The 20952-nt window shown below is 43.5% G+C and overlaps 1 protein-coding gene across 1 annotated transcript in view; it reads right to left on the bottom strand.

The window, feature by feature from the left end:
* Nucleotides 1-20952, bottom strand: part of PSMD5 (proteasome 26S subunit, non-ATPase 5) — a 257327-nt gene that overhangs the window by 217800 nt on the left and 18575 nt on the right. Inside the window, exons 2-4 of the mRNA XM_069609535.1 lie at nucleotides 9214-9358; nucleotides 7363-7476; nucleotides 5577-5705 (exon numbers count right to left, since the gene is read on the bottom strand). Of these exons, the coding sequence (XP_069465636.1) occupies nucleotides 5577-5705; nucleotides 7363-7476; nucleotides 9214-9358 (388 nt within the window). The remainder of the gene's footprint in view (nucleotides 1-5576; nucleotides 5706-7362; nucleotides 7477-9213; nucleotides 9359-20952) is intronic.

Genomic DNA, 20952 nt, shown 5'->3' with positions numbered 1-20952 from the left:
TCCGATAAAAAGTAGCATGTGAAAATGTTGCGCTCAAATATATGTGGTAACCAACAGAACTTGCTGGGATGAGTAACAGGATAAGCGAGTAAGGATACAAGGGAATTCCCTACAACTTAGGTTACTATCAAGGCACAGGTCAGGTGGTAGAGCATTCCATGCCAAAGAGGCAGTGTAAGCAAAAGATTTGCAATTTACTTTCATTTTCTTGGGGCAAGGGCATTTTAGTAGTTATCGTATTGCTCGATCTCAGCCTTCTTTTAGGCTGATACAAGACGATTCTCCCTTTTAGATAGTCTGGAGCAGAGCTGTGAGTTACTTTATGCACAAAGACTAAGGTCTTAACAGTATTCTGGCTGTAATCAGCAGCCAATGGAGTGATCTTCGATATTTAGAAAAACGTTCTCCTCATGGCACTTCCCATTATTTAAACAGGTGCCGCCCAACAGTGCATTACAGTACTCCATCCTAGATAGGATGGTGGCTCTAGCCAGGATTTCCCCAATTCTTGTCAGATACCATGGGTCCGATTTTCCTTAGAGGTTTTTGGTAGTAATGGAAATTTTGTATTATTCCATTGTGTTGGGCCTCCGAACTGACCAAGCAATCCAGGCAAGTGCCCTGAGTTTTTACTTTTCATTGCATTTTTAAGGTTGCTTTCGTCCAACTGAAATGTTTTGTACTTCGTGTTGTACACCTCTGGCGGGAGGAGATAAAAATCAACAGCTCTGTTTTAGCATCATTTAGACACATTCAGTGCTTCTGCATCCATTGCTTTACTATCGTAAAGACAGCATTTAGCTTGGAGCTATCCTGCACAGTCTCCAGTCAATTCTACCATAAAATGGGTATCGTCAGCATAATTCCTAAAAGATGATGCGTCTTCTAACAAGTCACAGAGTGGTTTCATAACGATTGAACAAAGCAGGCGATAAGCAGGCTCCCTGTGGGACTCCACATGTAATGGCTATATAGTCGGAAGTCGCATCTCCCTAATGAATGGCAGATGCTCTAGTCCTAGCCATCAGGAAGGAATGAATCCACTATATTACTCCAGGTGAGCATCGAGCAAGTTCGTTAGTCCCCTCCTATCCGATTTATCACGTGCATTTAAAGCTTTATCAGCAAACGTCTTTTGAACTCTATTGCAGTCCTCTGGCAAAAAAGCTGTTTTGTTGGCATGGATTTTCAATTTTCTTTAGAATACTAAAAAGTTGCTTGGTTCCATGTTTAGCATTTATCATTTGCTGCTCAAACAACTTGCTTTGTGTCTAATACGGCACATTTGAAATGTTATTGTGTTCTTTCCAAGCTAGTTTATGTTCTTCCTCATTTGTTTTATGCCAAATAAATTCAGCTGGTCTTTTGCCTTACCTCAATTCCTTTAATTGTATAGTGAACTAAATGTTGTGTTGGATCTTCCCTCCAACAGAGGTTCCAAGCAGAGCCACCTGATCCAACATCTGGTTTGTACTAACGTTTCAGGGTCATCCGAATGTAAGGTGTATTCCATCACTATAGTTATCCGTTTACTGAGATCCAATGGAAGTCAATTTCGGGTTTGGATTTGACAGGTGCCGCTTTTACCACTAGTTTTGGTTTGTGAAGATCTTGGAAATGGATAGTGCAATGGTATGACCAAATGCAAGTATTAGTCTCGCTGGTCTCTGCTTGGAGGTCTCTGCATGCAATCGAAGACCTTGCCTTCCTTTAAAGTGTGTGGGCTTGGAGGCAATAGAGAAATCTGTGTTTGAGGTTACGTTCTAACAGTATTGCATCCTTGTGCGCTTCATCCCGATACTGACTAAATCTCCTGTTAACAAGGTTGCAATTCCTGACTTATTTAGTGGATGCAGGATCTGTAAACTCTGGCATATCTTTGGCTGGTCAGTATAGTAAAATTACATTGAGGCAATTTGTTGCATCTAATTTTGACTTAAGGTGCAGAATCTCACAGCCTGCACAGGTTATTTGGACCTTGTAAAATTGTAGTTCCTCTTGCAGGATGATCGCCACACCCCACCCCCCTTTCAAATTTGGACGATTATTCATAAGGAACTTCTATTTTTCTGGCACGTCTAATTCCAGTATAGGTCCACAAGGTTCTTGAAGCAAAGTCCAGGTTAAGCAAAACAGAAGTCGTCATCTAAGCTATTGTTGTGTATGTCCAATGCACATATGCATTTACAGATCTGGTATTTAATAATGCAGAGTTAATACAGCGTTGTTAAGAACCCTCTTTTTTATCTGGTGAATTATTTTGGTCACCAGTATCATTCACATTAACAACCGGTTGGTTATTCAAAGCTGTTCTATATTGATCTTGTTTCCACTGAAAGCATGCGGGGAACTATTCTCTACTACGATAGATGAACCTACATGTGTTATGTTTTTGTTCCTTTGTGGGTTAGATATGTCAGTTTCTTGGTGGGCAGAACCTGAAATACATCCCACAGGCGATTTCCCTGTATCTGCATTAGAAGCTAGGCAGTTTCTGTTCAGATTGGTAGTACTTGTAATCCTACATTCATCTAGATACTTTTAGAAAATGGCTACACGAGATGCTAGGCACAGCAAAAAAGCGGCAGAAAGTGCTATGAAGTGTGAAAGGTCCAATTTAGCAGTGGGGCGGGCAAGATAGAGGTAACAAGTTTGTAATCCGGTAAAAGCGAGTGGCAGAAAAATACCTTTGTTAAAATGCAGCAGTGTCTCGTCCCAATCTGTCACAAACCTGCACTAACCGGCTGGGTGCTAACGTGCCTGTGGACCAAACAAGTGTGAGCGAGGACTACAATACAGTAGGGCACACCCTCACTGGAAAGCAAGTATCCAAGACAGGCCATTTGATTCTGAAGAGTCGCTATCCACACTTTTCCAATCTGGTCAGTGCCCAGTTGTGTGGTACCTAGGGTTTTTGTGGCTATGCATCTACTAGAATACCATCCTTAAAATATTTGACACACAATTCCTTTTAATTTGATGGTTATTAGTATGGCAAATAAAAATATAGCGGAACACATTTGAAGCGATGTGTGTATCTATTGATCAGCAGCCCAAAACCCGAAATATCGTTTAACATAGGATAGGTACTTTTAAGATCAAACTTTAAGACAGGTGCTTCATTTAGGGACAGAACCAGTGTCGGGGTGTTAAATGAAAGTGGGCCCAGAAGACAACTGGGTTGAGACTTCAAAGACCGACACACAACCTAAGCTTCCAAGGGTCAGCTCTGCGTGTGATTTTTGTAGGTCATTCAGTGGCTTCCAATTAGAAGTAAACCTTTTACGACCTTAGGTTTGGTTCTTGCCGTCACTGCTATGACCGTTACACTACAATGGCACGCACCTTTCTTCTGTTTCTCTAGTATTTCCTCAAGCCATGGCGCCCAAATGTTCATGACAGCATTTGGTTCCAGCTTGATGGGCAAAGCTAGGATTCGGCTGGAGATTTTGACTCCGCTTCTCATTGACCAGTCTTCAGACACGATTTCGCACATTCAATTATCCAGCAGCGTGATGGTAACTTTGCATAGCACATTATTCTGTAAGATGTAGGTGCCTTCTGGCTATATTTCTAGTGCACATCTATAAGACTTCAAAATCTGACTCAATCTACCAACATCTGCACCTATTTTACCCCATAGTTTTATCGTGAACAGGGACATAGACGTTTGGGTTTTCTTTCCTTCTTGATTAAGAGGACCCCTCTTCAGGTTTGTTCTTCTGTCCTGATGGGACATGCTTTGCAGACTTTGGCTAAGTGCCAGATATTAGTGCACTTTGGTCGCTTTGTTGTACAGCTTGTGTCGTTTGCAAATCGGTGGTTGAATACTCAATAGAAACATTCACCCTTGTCTGGTGATCTGAATTCTGCGTTCACCCGCTTTGATTTATGGGTCTGTTCACAATTTACTGTATTGCCATAATATCTACACTGTTTGCAATGATGGCATCCTAGAAGGTAGGGTTTTTGCTCTGCACCAGTTTCTCCTGGACACAAGGGTTCTTGCTCCCTAAAAACACCAAGTCTCCAAGTGCTTCATCTGTATTTACACAATCAAGTGCTTCATCCGCGGTAACTCCCAAACAGGAGGAGACAGCGAGGTCATGGTTATTTGTCAGGTACACATTGATCGTATTTGCCTGTATTCGCAGGCAGAACATTTAATAAAATGATATAAAAACGGACAAGAATCATGGTGCTGCATATATTAATGCCACCACAAATTGCAGAAAGAAAGGTTTCAATATCACGTACTTCCAATACAAATATGTTTTCCACTCATACAAGAGGCTAGCACCACCTCTGAGCTGAAAGTGTAGAACATTATCCATCAAAACTCCCTCATCAGAAATAGTGCTCAAAATAGAACAGACCATAGAATGCACATGCTGCTACACCAAAAAGGCTTCATTCAGCGGTTTCTCCCAATTCAAAGTTTTATTTAGTTTGGTCACAAAACCTAGTAAAAATGCAGGATTCCAATTCAACAAGAACTTCATCATGAAACCGAATGACACTGGTGAGATTCTGTATGGACCACAAAAATTACTCTATTTATGCTTGTTGAGCAATGTGGCCTTAAACATCATTTTCATTACTGCTGATCCACAGATCTCAAATAAAATAAAACATCACTCAGACTTGAGAACTCTGCAACCCACTATCACGGACTGGTCCTTCTGTTGTCTAAAAGCCTGGACCCACCTTCCCACTCTCCCACACAATATACATTAGTGCCTGCTCAGCTACAAGCATGTCTCATGGAGAAGATCAAGCTTTGCTTGCCCAACCAGAAGATGGGTTTTTCATCCCAGTCACTCACATCAGTTCCCAACCTCAACAAAAAGTCAAGATTATTCTGTTGTGGGACTTCAGCATCACACATCCATATCCACATAATTCCATTTAGGTCTGTCGCTAACTACTTAAAGTTCCGGGAGATGCATAGGTTCGATGTGAAAAGACCTAATTTTAAAGGTCTCAATAGAAAAAAAAATACGATTTATAATGCCCAATTTTCTTTCATCGTAAAGGTTTTTCTCTTAAGACCTTTAAAATGCATTTTTTTTATATTCGAAGGGAGGGGGGGGTTCACCCCTCATGCGCCACCCATTGTTCTCCCCCCCCCTTTGCCCCCACAGGATTTCAGCCCCAGCCTCCTCCTCCTACCCGAAACTCCCCCCAAATCAATACACACACACACACACACACACACTCCTGGTCCTGCACTTCAGGGTCCCGATCTGCCAGTCAGCCCCTGCAATTACTTGTGCGCGACAGATTTAGAAAGACTGCTCCATGCAATCAAGGAGCGGTCTTTCTAAATCAGTCTCCAAGTGAAAATATCTTTTGAAAAAATCTTTTGATTTCGAACAAAATATTTTGCATTCCAGCATGCATATCTTTGACATTACCCTAAATACCACACAGGACAAGCAAAGAACCCAAGGGTGATTATATACAATCTACAATAGGTTAGCTATGGCTCAAGCACACAGTAAAAAGGAAAACATTTTTTAGCATAATGATACACCCATTTAAAGAGTTCTCAGTAGAGAACCGTATAGTCTTACCTCGTACACTCTGTATCGAACAACATCGCTGGTTGCCATGACATTTTTCAAATCATTTAACAAATTGCTAACAAATAATGCTTCCAGGCCTGCCTTCGTCTGAGCTATTCGTGACAATGACTTTACTGCCTGAGAGAAAAAAAAAACAAAAAAACAATTGTAAACATAATTTGTAAAGATAGTAGAGATTTTTGCACAACACTAGATTTTACTTCTTCAGATCACGGATAACCTACCCTCTTGCTTTTCAGATACACTAGAACGCCAGGGGAATCACTCCGGTGGCGACAGTGCGTGGTATAAATACCCTTCAACATAACAATCCATGTAATGGGGTAAGGTGATACATGCGCATCACAAAAAGAGCTCTGACATTTGAATGACCATTCCATCTTCCCACACTAGCCAGCCTCAAAGTTGCAGCTCCTTTCATGAAAGGAAATACAGCTGGGCAGAGCGAGGAACCCATAGATGTACACCAGTATTTAGCTACTTGTGCACAATTCAATACGCGAGAGCCATGGTCTTTATTGACATTTACCTAGCTGCTCTAATCCAGTTCAGCCGATTATGTGTGTTGTTCAGGGATGCTTTTACAATTCCCATTGTGTTTGTGACTTTCGCCAGGCTACTTTATTTTCCACCATGACCTGTTTAGTGCGGTCTGGATTCTGCTTCTTTAAAAAGGTAAGGAAAACAGTTTAAGTGGATATCTAAAAGGAAGCATATCAGAAATGCTACCTCCGATCTCTTTTGGGAGATCCACTATCAGTCAGTAGCTCTTCAACTGCAACCCTCATTATGGAGGGTTGCATCAAGAACCCTTTTTTACACTCCGTCAACTGCTGACCACACAGACTTCAAAGTGGGCAAATATTTGCACAGTAAAGCTGTTGATCTACATGCATTAAAGAGTACCCTAGTAAGCTCCTTAGGGAGTCTGTCATTCTCTATTTCAACCTTTATCAGCCTTCGGATCTGCAGGTCGCAAATCCCAGAGATGATAATCTTCCCTCCCCAATCCTAGAAAAAACACTTTGCGAGAGTGGGAGTGCTAGGAACACCCAATATGGGGAACATAAATGCACCAGCATAATATACGACATTGAATGTGAACTTCACGCGTCACTTGGGCCCATGCAAGGAAGGTTGAAGGGCAAAACCACATCAGTAGCCCGCCAAGAGGGGAGGCAAGAGGGAACAGATGAAAGACATGACAAAGAGTAGATCATCAAAACATATTGAGGGGATAAAACTAGAAGGAGCAAAATAGACTAGACTCTGGAAACTGGGAAGAAGTCCCAAGTGGTAGAGAAATACCACACTATGCAGAGTACGGTCTTCGATAATGCTATTTTTGGACGCACAATGCTTAATGAAGGCCACGTACATGTTCATAACTAGTTGGAAATATGTGTTATTTCTTCACAGCCTTTGAGAACCGCATCAAGCTAGCCCTAAACTGTCTGCTTCCCTAAACTCAGCACTTGCTGGCTGCACCACCACTTGTTTACTGTATGTGCATTTATTTCTGTTCTCCTTGTGCTCTGTACTTTCCACTTCTCCCCCCTTCCTTGCACTTTTTCCCCCTCTCCCATGCACTTGCGCATTCTCAATGTCACTGGACCTAGTAAGATCGTTGTTTTGTTTCTCCCCTCCCTTGCCACGCTCTGAAACACGTGTATGAGCGCGATAGAAATACAATATCAATAACCCAGCTGATTGATTCATATAAACTTGCAGCGTCATCACTTAACCAGAAGTCAAATTGGTGCTCTGGCCTCACCTCTTTGGCTACTGCTATCTTTTCTCCTCCAATACAAAGAATTATTTGTCTCAACAATTCAAGATTGTTAAACATCTCTGCAACGGCTTCAGAGCTTGCAACAATCCGACCAACCTAAAAATTGAAATGAAATAGTTACACTGGGTAGGTTTATTAAAAACAAGCAGCATTTACTCATTCTCAGTGCTTACAACGGTGCTTAGAACAGCCTTTACTTTAAGACCAAGGCCATCACTTACAATTTGTTAGAACACAAATCATGTGTTCACATATGACTTGTAGGAGGGTCATAATATAGATGGAAGTAAGATTATTTTTGGTTTAGCAGTGGGGAGTGCAAATGAAAGATTCAAATGAGGAAATGTTCAACATGAGAGAAATGTATTTTTGTCTAAGGCAGCAAGCTCCTCCTCACACCTCTTATTGACTCAACGTGAATGATGTTGGAAAACGCACTGTGAAAATAGCTGCAATTGAAAAGGGGTGAGCTAGACTGCAGTTCGGACAAAGCACCATTCAAGTTATGCCTTTTTGTCCCTTACGCCAATGTGTTCTCAAACCTTTGACCATGAACGGCATTCACAACGAAATCAGGGGCAATTTAATAAAGATGGGGGATATACAAAAATTACAAACAAAATATTGGGGTTTTCATATGGCATGACCTCCGGGGCTTTATATTTTGGAGTGGCAAAACAAGATTATTATCTGTAAAATAAAATGCAAAACAAAGTTAAAACATGTCTGTTAATAGTTTTATCAAACTTACCCTTTCTTACTCCACATATACTTTCACATTTTCATCTAGAATGTATCAGCATCACCAAAGGGTCTCCAAGGACTTAACATATTGTGTTTATTCATAAAACATTTAGAGTAGCTAAACATATGTGGTTCAGGACTATTAACATAATCACTCAGCAAGAAGACATTTATTGTTACATTTCAAACACCGGTCACATCCATACAACAATTATGATCCACTTCCTCAGAAGTATCATAACCAACAGTGAAACATTTCAGGTCTTTTTTATACAAACAAAATCTTTTTGCATTTCAACATCAATCATATGCACACAAGACCCTTAAACAAAATAAGGATAACACAGGAGGCAAATTAAGTTGTAAGATACTAAATAGCGAGCCATGAAAAAGTCACTTGCAACCAGAAGACAGAAGATTCAATATCGCCGAAACAGGAGGGTGTAGATATGAGATTTAGCATGTAACCTGCGTGTGTAGGTGACGTGCTCGAGATTCTCCCCTGAATTACTGGAGAAGGGCACGATTACCTCTTTTTAATAGTACAAGCAGAATCGGATAACATCAGGTATTTCAAGCCTGGGCGTTCATAACAGATCTTTTTGGCGATTGATATTATACGTTTTGTCTCCCTTTTGACAGTGTGTACATTTATCCCATTCACACGCAACCTTAATATGCCCACAATTCTCAGACACGACCCAGGAACGCCTAGTTGCACTGGTCTTTACCTCCTTGCTACTCTGCATCGCTACACGTTCCAGGTGCAATTCTCACTTACTCCAGTAATAATCTTTGAGACTCAGCCGCAGGATGTCAAGCACATATTTAACTAAGAGCAGAAATAGGGATGCAAAGTGGATCGGCTGATTGGACATTGTGTATCATGTAGGCAGAGGAGGCCCATTTTAACACGAGTGAGGATGAATCATAACTACGTTCTTGGCGAATGGTGTGCAAGAGGTCAGTCTAAGGGGTCAACACAGCTTTTGAAGACATGGCAGAGAATATAGACAATTATACCAAAATGCTTCGCAGAAATGTGAAAAATACATGTTACAACGCATAGCAGTTGCATCTTCTCTATACCTGTGATACTGTAAGCATTTTGACCAGGTCATCTGGATGGAAAAGTCCCCTTTGAAGTTCTTCTTTAAAATTCTGTGCCACATAGACTGGCTCCAAGGCCTCAAGGAGCCGTTCCAAAATGGAAACGCAAATGGCAATCTGTTCCCTGCATGCACAAAAGAAAATAGGCAGACAAAATTAACACTACTACACAGACACACTTTACACATTAAGCACCTTTCTGAAAAGGCACACAAATTGCTTACGGACGTACACTGTATGTGCTTTATGATAAATCACCAAATATTTATTTTCACATTTGAATTCATTCACTGTCTTGCTCTTAAAGAATTTGGTCAAGCTACATGGTCAAACATGCAAAAGCTACTTTGGCAAGAGTGAGTGTTGAGTAGGGACTTAACACAAGACAATATTTAGGATTATTATAATACACCAATTTTGCTTTTGTCCAAACTGCCTTCATGCTAATTAACAGGCTTGGCTGGTACGTCAATGAAGCAGTTTTATCCTGTAGCCTGCAATACATTGCACCATCAGGGGAGGAGAAAATATGCTGTAAGCAGTTTCCATTTCATCTGTGCACACAAACAAAACTACACATCTTTCCCATGGAGATCTCCTTTGCGGCATTGAGGAGAATAATTCATTGAGCATATTGGAAGGGGGAGGGGGAGCTACGGGATGAGTGCTTGTACCAAGCCCTAGGTCAGTTGAGAAGGCTCACTTTTTCACTTGTGGTGTGGTACTCACTTAAACAAGAGCAGTGCAACTGGTTCAAACAAAAGGGAATAGGTAATCTCTGTAGTAGTTTGCACTACAGGCATTTTGGACATTCCCATCAGCCATAGCCAGCTTAGTTAATGGGGAGGGATCATGAAAGTTGCAGTCCAAAACAACTTGCGAGCCAACGGTTGCAGGTATCTGCTCTAGAGTAAAACGAAATGTAAGACTCCATGAAGCAGTGTACACCCGGTCCAACAGGAAGGCTCTACCGGTCCTTTTAATTGAGCCATTGAACAGGAATAGTGGAATTAGATTTGCTTTTAAGTGGGTAGGAAGGGTTGCCTAAATTGCATAGAGTTGATTACCTTCTGTAAATGCACACAATATGGAAACTGATGGAAGATTCTACCAGATCTACTCCAGTGGTTCATAAGCACTAACACATTCAAATAAAACGGTATCCCATTTCAAAGTAGAGTTCTCCTAAGCAATGGGAGGAAGGTGTAAAGGCCAGATTAAGTGCCATTTGTCACTGCGACACAGGCGCAGTCAAGAAGTTAAAGACAGATTGCTCTATTGGGAGTCGGAAGGTTGGTGTTGCTTCCATAACTGTAGGACAAGCAAAACAAGGTAACGGTAACACTGCTCCAATATACTCCCAGACGTTCATAAGCACTGGACCGAGCATCTCGCTCATGTTGATTGTTAAATCTCGCGGGGTGCCTAGTGTACCAGGTTTGATGGATGCATGGTCGCCCATCTGACCTTTCCTTTGAAGGCCCTTTATGACAGAGGAGTTCAATAAAGGAGGAGATTTGTCATTTCATTTAAGCTCTACTGTGTGTACACTTGCAATGTATGGGTGTCCTGAAGCTCAACACAAGATCTCATGGTAAGTGGCAGCAGTGGTTTCTCCATGGCCCAATTGCTGGGCTTACTTTTATAGTGGGGGATCTATGGACTCCAGTGCTGTGCACTGGGTAAGGTTTTACTTTGATGTTTGAGAACAGGGGAACCGAGTGGTTCAAATCCATCTGAAGGCATACATACTCCCTAAAGTCTTGCTGTACTTGGACCTTGATGTGGAAAGATCAAGGGCTGAATCCCTTTGCAGCCCAGTTTAATCCATCTGATAAGGTTTTATGTCCACCCTTCCCATTTAGCCAGCCTTTGTAGGGAGTACAAGTCAATTAGATGCACTGTTCACAGAGAATGAGTTCTCATTTAATTCAATAGACCGTTTGAATTACTCTTTTGAATTCTCTATGTACTGGGCCTCTACCAGGCCACTTCATAGAGGTTCCCTTCCCAGGGGGCTGTAGGATATGTACCACTGTGTACTCCCATATTACAAGGCCACCTGCCCATCCATCCACCCACCCACCCACACTCTCTCTCTCTCTGCACTGGCTTCTCTGTTACAGAAGTGCTAAGGGGGATTTATCCCACATACTCGCTGTGTACTAGACCAGAGCGGTGGGTGCGGACAGTCTCTTTCCGTATTACAATTACCCATATAAAAGGGCATCTAAGTTTTGAGGCATTCACTTGGTTCCGTTTGAGGGGTGTGTCTCACTGCTGTTTGTAATATCTTGGTAGCTGAAGAACACCCGGACCAGCAGGTAAGATATTAAGTAGGTTTATTGTAGTTCAATTGCCAGGAAGAACATTGGCATGTACTCCAAGCCAGCATACCTCTAACTCCAAGCATAGACTCCAGCTTCAGATAACACCAACACTCCTCTCACACTGACCTCACCACATTCCATGTACAGTGATGTCATCACCTCATCCCAGATACATTACAACGCTGTTCTCACCACTGATCTCCATCTACCTTAAAGATAGGACATGTCCCTCAAGTCCCTATGCTCCGTTTTATGTTCTCTACCTGCCAACCCCAATTACTCTACATAACTTCAGCACCCTAAATACAGGTCTCCGTTATCAGTGTAGGCATTACCCTTGCCAAACTTCTGCACAGGTCATTACTGCGCTTCAAATGGCAGCTCTGCAATGGTCTTTGTCTGGGCTGGTAGGGAGCAGGGAATGGGCAGGGAGCAGATATTGTAGCAGAAAAGGTGGGGCGTGAGCAGGAACAACCACACCAGCAGGTGAAGGTAGGGAATCCCCTTCGAACAAAGAGGGTGGTGAAGTGGTGGCAGCCCCTTCAAAAGTAATGAAGGATGCAGAGCAGGAGCAACAAAGCATGGCTCAGCAAGTGATCTCACAAAAGGGAACCCTGTGCATGCAGTAGTTGTGTTGTGGATTTGTACATATAAACAGATAACTTGCAAAGATATTACCCTAGGGCAGGGGTCTGCAACCTGCGGCTATTTAGACGTTTTTGACTACAACTCCCATGAACCTGAACCATTGACTAGAGCTGTTGGGAGTTTTACGGGTGCAAGTGATTCAAAATTAGGAGGAGTACTACAAAAATATACAAAATTACATTACTAGGCAGCGCTGGAGGGAGTGGTAAGGTCAGAAAATGAGGATGGGACGTATACAGGGAGCTTCTTTGGCAAGTGACATTATGTTAGGAGTTGAAGACCACCACAACAGGTGTGGCTTTGTTATGGGCAGCGGGTTGAAAAGGAGTGGGCAGAAAAGGGAATAAGAGCGGAAGCAAGAGGAAAGACAGCGGGGAATGAGATAGTGAGGCGCAGTGCAGAGAAGGGAAGGGAATGTGACGGCGAGTGTTACAAATCAGACAGATCTGGGGAGCAAGACCATCAATCGCTTTGTAGACTAAGAAGGAAAAAAAAAGGAACTTAAAAAAGGGAGTGGTTGTGCATGGCGAGCCAACCAGCAAGCTGTATTTAAGTATAAGTGGGGTGGGGGTGGGGGAATGGGATAGAAGTAGGTTGTAGAGAGTTGGGCAGCGAAGTTGTGGACTACCTAGAGGAGGAAATAGCACAAAAGGTGAAGATGAGCATTTTCATACATTATGCGAGTAAGAAATGAAAACATTTTTTGTTGAATAAGGTTAACATGAGCAGCAGAAGTGGGGGCAGTGATAAATTGTTGCAGTCAGATCTCTGTAAAGGAGCCCACATTCAGCTCTGGGACTGTGCCGGTCCCTTTGGGATGAAAGAAGAAGGTTTAAGCATTTCACAACCATTAAAGAGACTAATAATGCTGCAAAAAAATAAAAAAACAAAAAAAAAATTAAAATCGCCCTTTTTTTGCTGGAAAGGCAGTAAACAAAATCTTCAAAAAACCCTGGCGGGTCAAAGACGCATTGCCACAGCAACACCACTCTCCAAGTGCACAGGCAAACGCAGATCAGAGCATTTTCAACATCACACTAAGCCAGACAATTGGTTGTTCAGAGGAGGTAAGGGCCCAGGTAATCCAGGGCTGCAACTTGAAATGCAGCGCCAAATGATACTTCACAAAACTGGATTGTCTGGATTGTCACTACAAGCAACATTTGAAGTAGGCCGCCTTCTTTGCCTGGTGCAAAGAACGACCTACCAGAAGAGTGTCGGCACACAATAACACGGAGGTTGGTGAGAAGTCCCCTCAAGGAAGCCAGGCAACTCCCTTCTCATACACCTTCTGTAGGGGGCACACTGACACACAAGGGCCAATCCCAGCAAAGTGCATAGAGTGCTTCAAGTGAAACAATACAAATAGGTCTGTAGGTCCACAGCCACTACAGTCCTCAACAACCACAGAGACCTCAGAAAGTGAGGCATGCAAGCACAACACATACTGCGGACCCTGGGGAATCAGATGATTAACATGAGTAGTTTTATGATCTCAGGAGTAGGCCGTAGCACGAGTTCAGGGACAAGTATTAGGGAAGAATATATAGTGAAAATGCATGTATAGCTATAGCAAACAGGGATAGGTTATGTGCAACGTCAGGGTAGGGATATGGCTTTGGCAATGCGTGTGCTCTCACACGAACCCATGACTTCTCACACCTAACCTCATGGCCTTTGTGAACTGCATCAGGTAAAGGCATGGACCGTGCAGCCAATCACGACAAGTACGCCTTCGGACGCCAACCTTGAAAGTCTGAGAACTTTTAAAAGTCAAACAGAACCTTTGCGTAGAAGGGGACACAAATCAATTCTAAGCACATCAGGGTTGTCGATTTTGGCATTAGTATTGGTTGAGCATATTGTAGATTTGTACAATAAGTATCTGGAGAAAGAACGCAGAGTGGAGTAACCATTGTTAGTTAAGCACTGGTCCAGGGGAGAGCAGCCCATGATAAAGTGGTTTACTTTCATCTCCTCCATCTGTCATTCTCTGGAGAAGGGCAGCCGATTCCACTTTGGGGGGTGGGGCGGGCTTCGCATAAGAAACGAGTGACTAAACCTAACATGTTGCGTTGACCGAGAGCCCAGTCGTTTGAGAATGAAAGGTTCTTGGCGCAGACTCCACAGTTGTCAACTTAGTCATCAGCTCTTTAAGAACAAATGGTTATAAGTCTGTTTGCATCTTGACTAGCAATATGTAGGGCTTAAGTGGGAATCCCCATTTAGTTCAGGGGAGCCACGTGGTTGGCAGGGAGAAATTAAGAACCATCAAGGTTAGCCCCCCACACTCCCAACCCCCAAATATTCAACGTATGAGTGTAGGCAAAATTGCATTAGAAAAAATATAGGGCAGAAAGTACCATAAAGGAAGAGCAAACACAGATGGCCGATGCTTGGTCATTGTCAGAGTGGCAGAAAATAGCACTCGCTCAAATCAAAGCACAATAGAATATAGAGAGTGTATTTGGTTAAATACAAACCTTTACACAACCATATAGAAATAAAAAGCATAGAATAAACATAAATTAAAAGCGTAAATCACATATTCCATTATGACAGTAAGCAGTAACACATGAATGCATCATCTCAATTGTTAATCAAATATATAAAATGTCTCGCAGTCTCAACTTCCAGATTACAGAGCCTTCAAAATCTAACATAGGGGTTCTTTTCCCGCTAACCACAGAACGGGTAAAGAAGTCTTAACTAATGATAAAATTCCTAAGTGCAAAACATGATCTTATAATAGAACAAAACTGTGATGGAACGAAAACCATTGCTTAGCATAATCAGCAAATGTGGATTTAGGAAGTGGATTTAGAAGAGAGTTCATTGATCAACATTCCTCTATCCCAAAGCAGAGCTTTAGCTTTCATTTGCTTAAAATAGATATTGATATAACAAAAGCCCTTCAAGTAGCACTGGCCACACTTTGCAAAGGGCTTCCGATTCACTCGGGAGTCAGCCCAATATCTGAGTCAGAACATGAATCGATCAACAATCTGCTTTAGAAAATAAGATTCGGGCTGCTGGCAGCTATCAAACATAACATTTTCCAGAATAGTAGAATTTAAGGAATGGAGGGAGAAGGTTGAAGCGTTAAAAGTACAAGTTTAAGTTGCAAAAAGACAACAGGTTCTAATATGATAATGATGTGTTATTTATATAGCGCCTTAATCCAAAGCGCTTTACAGAGCACATATTTACATACAATATCACCCAATCGAAATTGGTACTCATTTATCGACCTCGGAAGGATGAAAGGCCGAGTTGGCCTTGCCGGGATTCGAACCTGCGACCTGCAGACCGCGCTCAGATTGCAGCAGTTACTCCAGCTATCAACAGCAAAAGGCAGGGACAGTAGGAAGGGAATTAAAAAAAGGAGCTTGATAAAGATACAAATTGTGTGGGCACAAGAGAAACTGTCCCTGCCATCATAGAGAGATGGTCTCGGGAAGCTACCAAAAATGGGCGGTATGGTGATAAACAAGAACCTTAAAGGGTGGCAGACAATATTTTTAAAAAAGGTAAAATTAAACAAGTTAACTCAACCGTACAAAGACACATCCACGAGAATCATTGAGGGCTCTACATCAGCCTTTACAGGGGAAGGAATGTATCAGAAGGCGGTACGCCAGTTATTGATAATTAACCCCTAAAACCAAACATATCTGGAGCGTAGCACTTTTAAAACGATACAGGCAATCAGTATACAAGGAAAATGGGATGGCGAGTGTAGAGAATTTGCAACCAAGTGCCGGCCTTATTTATTGACGAGGGCAACGCGTCAAGTGTAATGGAACTTAGGGTAGGCAGTGGTTGTCACGGGCCAGAGGCCATGGAGGATTGAAGACATTCCTCCAGACTACAACGCCACAAACGGATGCAAAACACAGCTGGGAAGAGCAGTCTCACGAAAAGGCAAAGGCGTGGTACACAACTCTGCCAGGCTGCAAGGAAAGATAGATTTGATGAACAGGAACACTTAACCCGAGGTTTCAACCCAGCCTTTCCCTCCCTGGTTTCCCTTTGTCTTGCCATAGAGAGGTCAAAAGGTGACCTGGAGACCTATGTGTGCCACCCACTCCACCACGATTGCCCGAGTCCATAGGCCAGAAGGACTGCCTGGTGCTAAGTAGTGGTAAATGGATGCCTATCGAACCCAAGAGACAAAACAAGGGGCTGCAAGGACCAAGGGACTGACCCGACCCGGTCGGAACAAGGACGAAATCTAGATGTCAAAACCAGAGAAAAGATTCACAGAAGGAGTTTGAAATACAAGCCAAGGGGTATCCAGGGAAAGCAGTCCGCATGTTCACCAGAATCCATTAGGGGCCATCCAAGAAGAGCCACAATGCAGGTGAAGCTCGTGGTCAAGAGATGTGTATCCAGGCGGTCGCCAAAAACAGAGGAAATCCCAAATTAATCCATGAAGCAAAGCCAAAATAACTCAGTAGAACAGGCAAGCCAGAAAATGCTGCTCACACGAGTAGAACAATGTTTGAATAGCGCAAGTGCATTGACACGCAGGAGTCTTATTTCATTGTTGGCGGTCCTCCTCACCGGTTCAGCGCTGGTTTGGCTATTCAGCATGGCGCGGCAGTGCTGGATTGGCCAGGCGGCTTTAAAATGGTATGATGCAGCGACCGCTTGGAGCAATTAGTGGTGTAGTGCCAGGCTGTGACAGATTTTGACTAACAATTTTCAAAGGGAAGTTACATTTAACAGTGGAAGAAAAATGATCTGGACCAGTATTACCCAATTTGATCGAATGGCACATCTGGCCGAATTCGGCCCGTACCAGTCATATTTGATAGATCAAATTGGGTAATTAATACCGAACATGGGGAGCGGGGAGGTTCGGTATTGATGGACTTGGGCAGTTGCGACGGTGACCACTGCTTCCTGAGGAATGGAGGCAGAAAAAAAAAGCGCAGAGTTCCGGTGGAGGGGCGGTGGGAAGAGGCATAGATTTGCAGGGTTTGGCCGTGTTAGGGAGAATTCTCTGTTTAGGCTGAATTTCCCTACCTAGTGAGTCCCCCAGCAGCTTTGCTGGATTTCTGGGGTTTCTTTCTTTCTCCTGCCAGGAGTGAGACTCTTTTTACCCTCACTCTTGGGCATGTTGAAGTGTGTTTTCTTGGTTAAACCTTGTGTTGAATGGGCTATGGGGTCTTTTACTCCATAGGGCCTCATGTATTTTTGTGATGTGGGTTACACAGCACCCTCTGTGCCGTGACCCAGGGGTGTCCTAGGGACTCCCCAACATAGACTCCATACCCTGGGACTGACTACTGTCTCCCAGGGCATGTAAAGTCACCAAAGACTTTGCTAGTCTTGAATCCTGAACAGAACCAGTACAAACCATCATATTGTGGACGTACTGGCTGGGGCAATTCGATTGCCCCAGGGTCTGTTAGTCGAGGGGGCACGTCTCCGTCCCCCCTGATCGAGTTTTGGCTGGTGGCAGTGGAAACTACTTTTTATATTCGACCGCGAATATTTCCCTATGGGATTTCCCATTGTTTTAGGCTAACACATTTAATTATTTATTTACGGTAGCCTTAAACATACCGCCGGTTGGTTTATATATATTATTATAACTCCGGTTGGGACTTTTTGCCAAAACTTGATTCTAAAATGGCGTTGGCGTTCGCCTCTGTAACTCTGACCCAAAGTGGAGCCCTTTGTTCCACTTTTGGCGGGCTTCTCCACAGAAGCCCTCCAAAGTGGTGCCACTCTGTCTGGGGTACTTAGGAGGGGTGGAGGGGGATTTAGGCACCCTGGACTGAGTTACCTTGGTAACTCAAGTCGCACTCCGTCCTGATTGGCCCAAGTGGTGAGCCGGCCGGCTCACCACTTAGCATGTTTGAGTGACAGCTAGGCTGGGTGAATGGGGGTTTGCTGCATAAAAGCAGGGCTTTGGGGACTGGAACTTCAGAAGTCGCCACAGGACCAAGAATCCGACGAGGGAAGAGCTGAGCCGACCTGCTTCGACGACACCACCCGGTGGAGCCCTGCTGAACCGTCTCACCACTTTTTCCCAACGACCGAGGAGAACTCTTAACGGAGTGGCTCCTTCCCTTGACTGGTGGGGACAACCAGTTTTCACCTTCTTTCCGTTCTTCGAGGTATCCCGTGGCCGCCTTGCCAGTGCCAAGCACCCCGGCAACCGGAACCCCACCACTTTTACCCCAACCGCGAAAGTCGGTACAACCCTTTAACCGGAGGACTCCGCGGCTGGTTTCTTCCCGGGCAGTGCAACGACCTTCTTCTTCTGCTCTTCAGCGAGATCTTCTTCTCCCCTGACCGACGTCGAGCCTTGCTGCCACTGCCTGGAACAACTGCCCCCGCTGGAGGATCCTTTCCGCTTAAGGTACCGTGTTCCGCCTGGCTTCCCTTGCCACCGACTGTACGAGGTAGTTTTAGCCCTCGGCTTTCGATCCTGGGATTGCCTGGGACACTTTGGCTAAACTTTCTGAGCCTCTCTAACTCTTTTCCGAACTCTTTTGCAAGACTCTGAATCCCTACCAACTGTGTGATCTTGGGCACGTTTTGGCTCGGTCTGCTCTAAGAGGGGGCCCTGCTTAGTGACTTTTGCTCACCTGTGACTCTATGCTTCTTTGAGCTTACCAAAAGTGTTCTTGACCTTAGAGTGGTGTGTTTATCCTAATTCTGCTCTTTTTCCCTCCCTTCTTTAACCTACTAGAGTGTCATCCAACGTTAAGCGCTCACCTCTGTTTTAATTATGTGGTGTTAACCTGGAGTTGTCTAGATAGGAGTAAGGGTTGAAACTGCTTTCATTATAACTGTGTTTGAAGTGTTTTTACTATATTTTGCTACAGTGATTTCAACTTATGTGTGTTTGATAAATAAATAACTATATACTTTTGAAACCAAGCTCTGGTCAGTGTTTGCTTGTGCTATTGTGCCTGAGTACATATTGTGTATACTTTACATACTGCCTAACTCTTCTTGAGGGAAGTCTGACTGCTCAGCCACAGCTACCAGGTAAATCTGGGTGGTGCAGACTGCTACCAAGTGGGTTTACTGCTATACCTGTAGTCTTAAATCTTTTGCAGTGGTCCCCAAGGGAACTGCACAGGTTTCTGCCTAACACTGGTGTACAGCGGTGGGATTTGTATTAAGTATACATTTTAGTGTGCTTTAGATACCCTAGTGCAACTAACCACAAAGCTTAGCACTATAAAAGTAAACCTCTAACATGTCAGTTATAGAAAGCTATAGTCAAGAGTCCCTTGCAGCCAAAACTGCTGATTGTTTAAGAGTGCTCTGTAAACATAAGGACCTCCTGACTAAGGGCAAGAAAATGGAGCTGATTGAAAGATTGTTAGCTAACCAAAGTCTGGGTGAGGGTTCAGAGGAACCTACCACTCCAGCAACTGTAGATGACAGTATTGAAATTAACATGGAGCAAAATGTTGATGATTCTGAGGAAGAGTCAGAAGAGGAGGGTGAGGCTGTTGTGACTGTCCCCCCTAGGCCTCTGCCTGCTCTACCTGCTGTACCTACTGGGCCTTTACCAGGTCCCACATTTAGTCCTCAGTACTTTGAACTGGAGAAAATGAAACTAGAATTGGAGTATAAGAAACTGAATGCTCAAACTGACAAAGAACTAAGGCTAAGGGAAATGGAGCTCAAGTATGAGCTAGAAATGAAGAAATTATCTGTTGAGAATGCTTCTCTCTCTGGCTCCTCTAGAAGTTCCAGTCCTAAAAGACCCCGGATGCCTAAAGAATTGGTTGGTATGTATGAGCCTAAGTTGGATGTGTTGGATTGGTTGTCTCTGTTTGAATATAATCATGGGCTCCAGAACATCACAGGAAATGACTTACTCACCTGGTTGTTCTCTAGGCTTCCCCCTGTTGCAACTGATGTGGTAATGGAGATGGGGGAGGAGGATAAGAAGGACTATGAATGTGTGAAACTTGCTTTGATAGCTAGGTTTGGGAAGACCCCTTCCCAGTATCTTAAGAGGTTTAGGAGCCTCAAAAAGCATGATGGTACCCCTTGGGCTACCTGGGTGAGTGAAGGGTTGAAAAACTTAGAGGGATGGATTAAGGGTTACAAGGTGAACACTTATGAAGGTATGAAGAATTTGTTTATGTTGGAGACTATTTATGATGCCTGCTCTCCTGAGCTCAGACAACACTTGGCTGATTCCAAGGAATTAGATTCCCGGAAACTAGCTAAGGCTGCTGACTTGTGGGTTGCCAACAGGGCCACTCACAAGGATTCTGGGGTAACTCAGAAAAAGGATGGGGAGAGAGCCTAAAAAGGACTCCAAAGAGAATTCAAATACTACAAATTCCAAAGAGGGCCCCAAACAAAACTATAAGGGTAAGCCACAAGGGAAACCGAATCAGGCTAGTGTACCTTCTGGTCCCAGACCAGAAGGAGGTCAGAACAAGCCTCCATTCCAGCGAGCCTTTGGCTCATGCTTTGTTTGTAAGGCTACTGACCATGTGAAAGGAGATCCCAGATGTAAGGGTAAACCTTCAGGGGTCCAACTTGCCTCCTTAGCCTTCGCTCCAGAAGAGGAAGTACATATGGCAAGTGGAAACTTTCTATTACTGGCTGATGAACCCACTGGAGTCTCAGCTAGTGTTTCTTTAGTCTCTCTGGGGTTGTGGGAACAACAGAATTTAGATGTATATAACTCTATCCCAGATAATACTAAAGAGTATTATAAGGACAGTGTCCAGGTGAATGGCCAAGA

This window comes from Ambystoma mexicanum, chromosome 8 (assembly GCF_040938575.1).
Source record: "Ambystoma mexicanum isolate Mex_15411 chromosome 8, UKY_AmexF1_1, whole genome shotgun sequence".
In the NCBI taxonomy this organism is placed as follows: domain Eukaryota; kingdom Metazoa; phylum Chordata; class Amphibia; order Caudata; family Ambystomatidae; genus Ambystoma; species Ambystoma mexicanum.
This window is presented reverse-complemented; position numbering and strand designations above follow the sequence as displayed.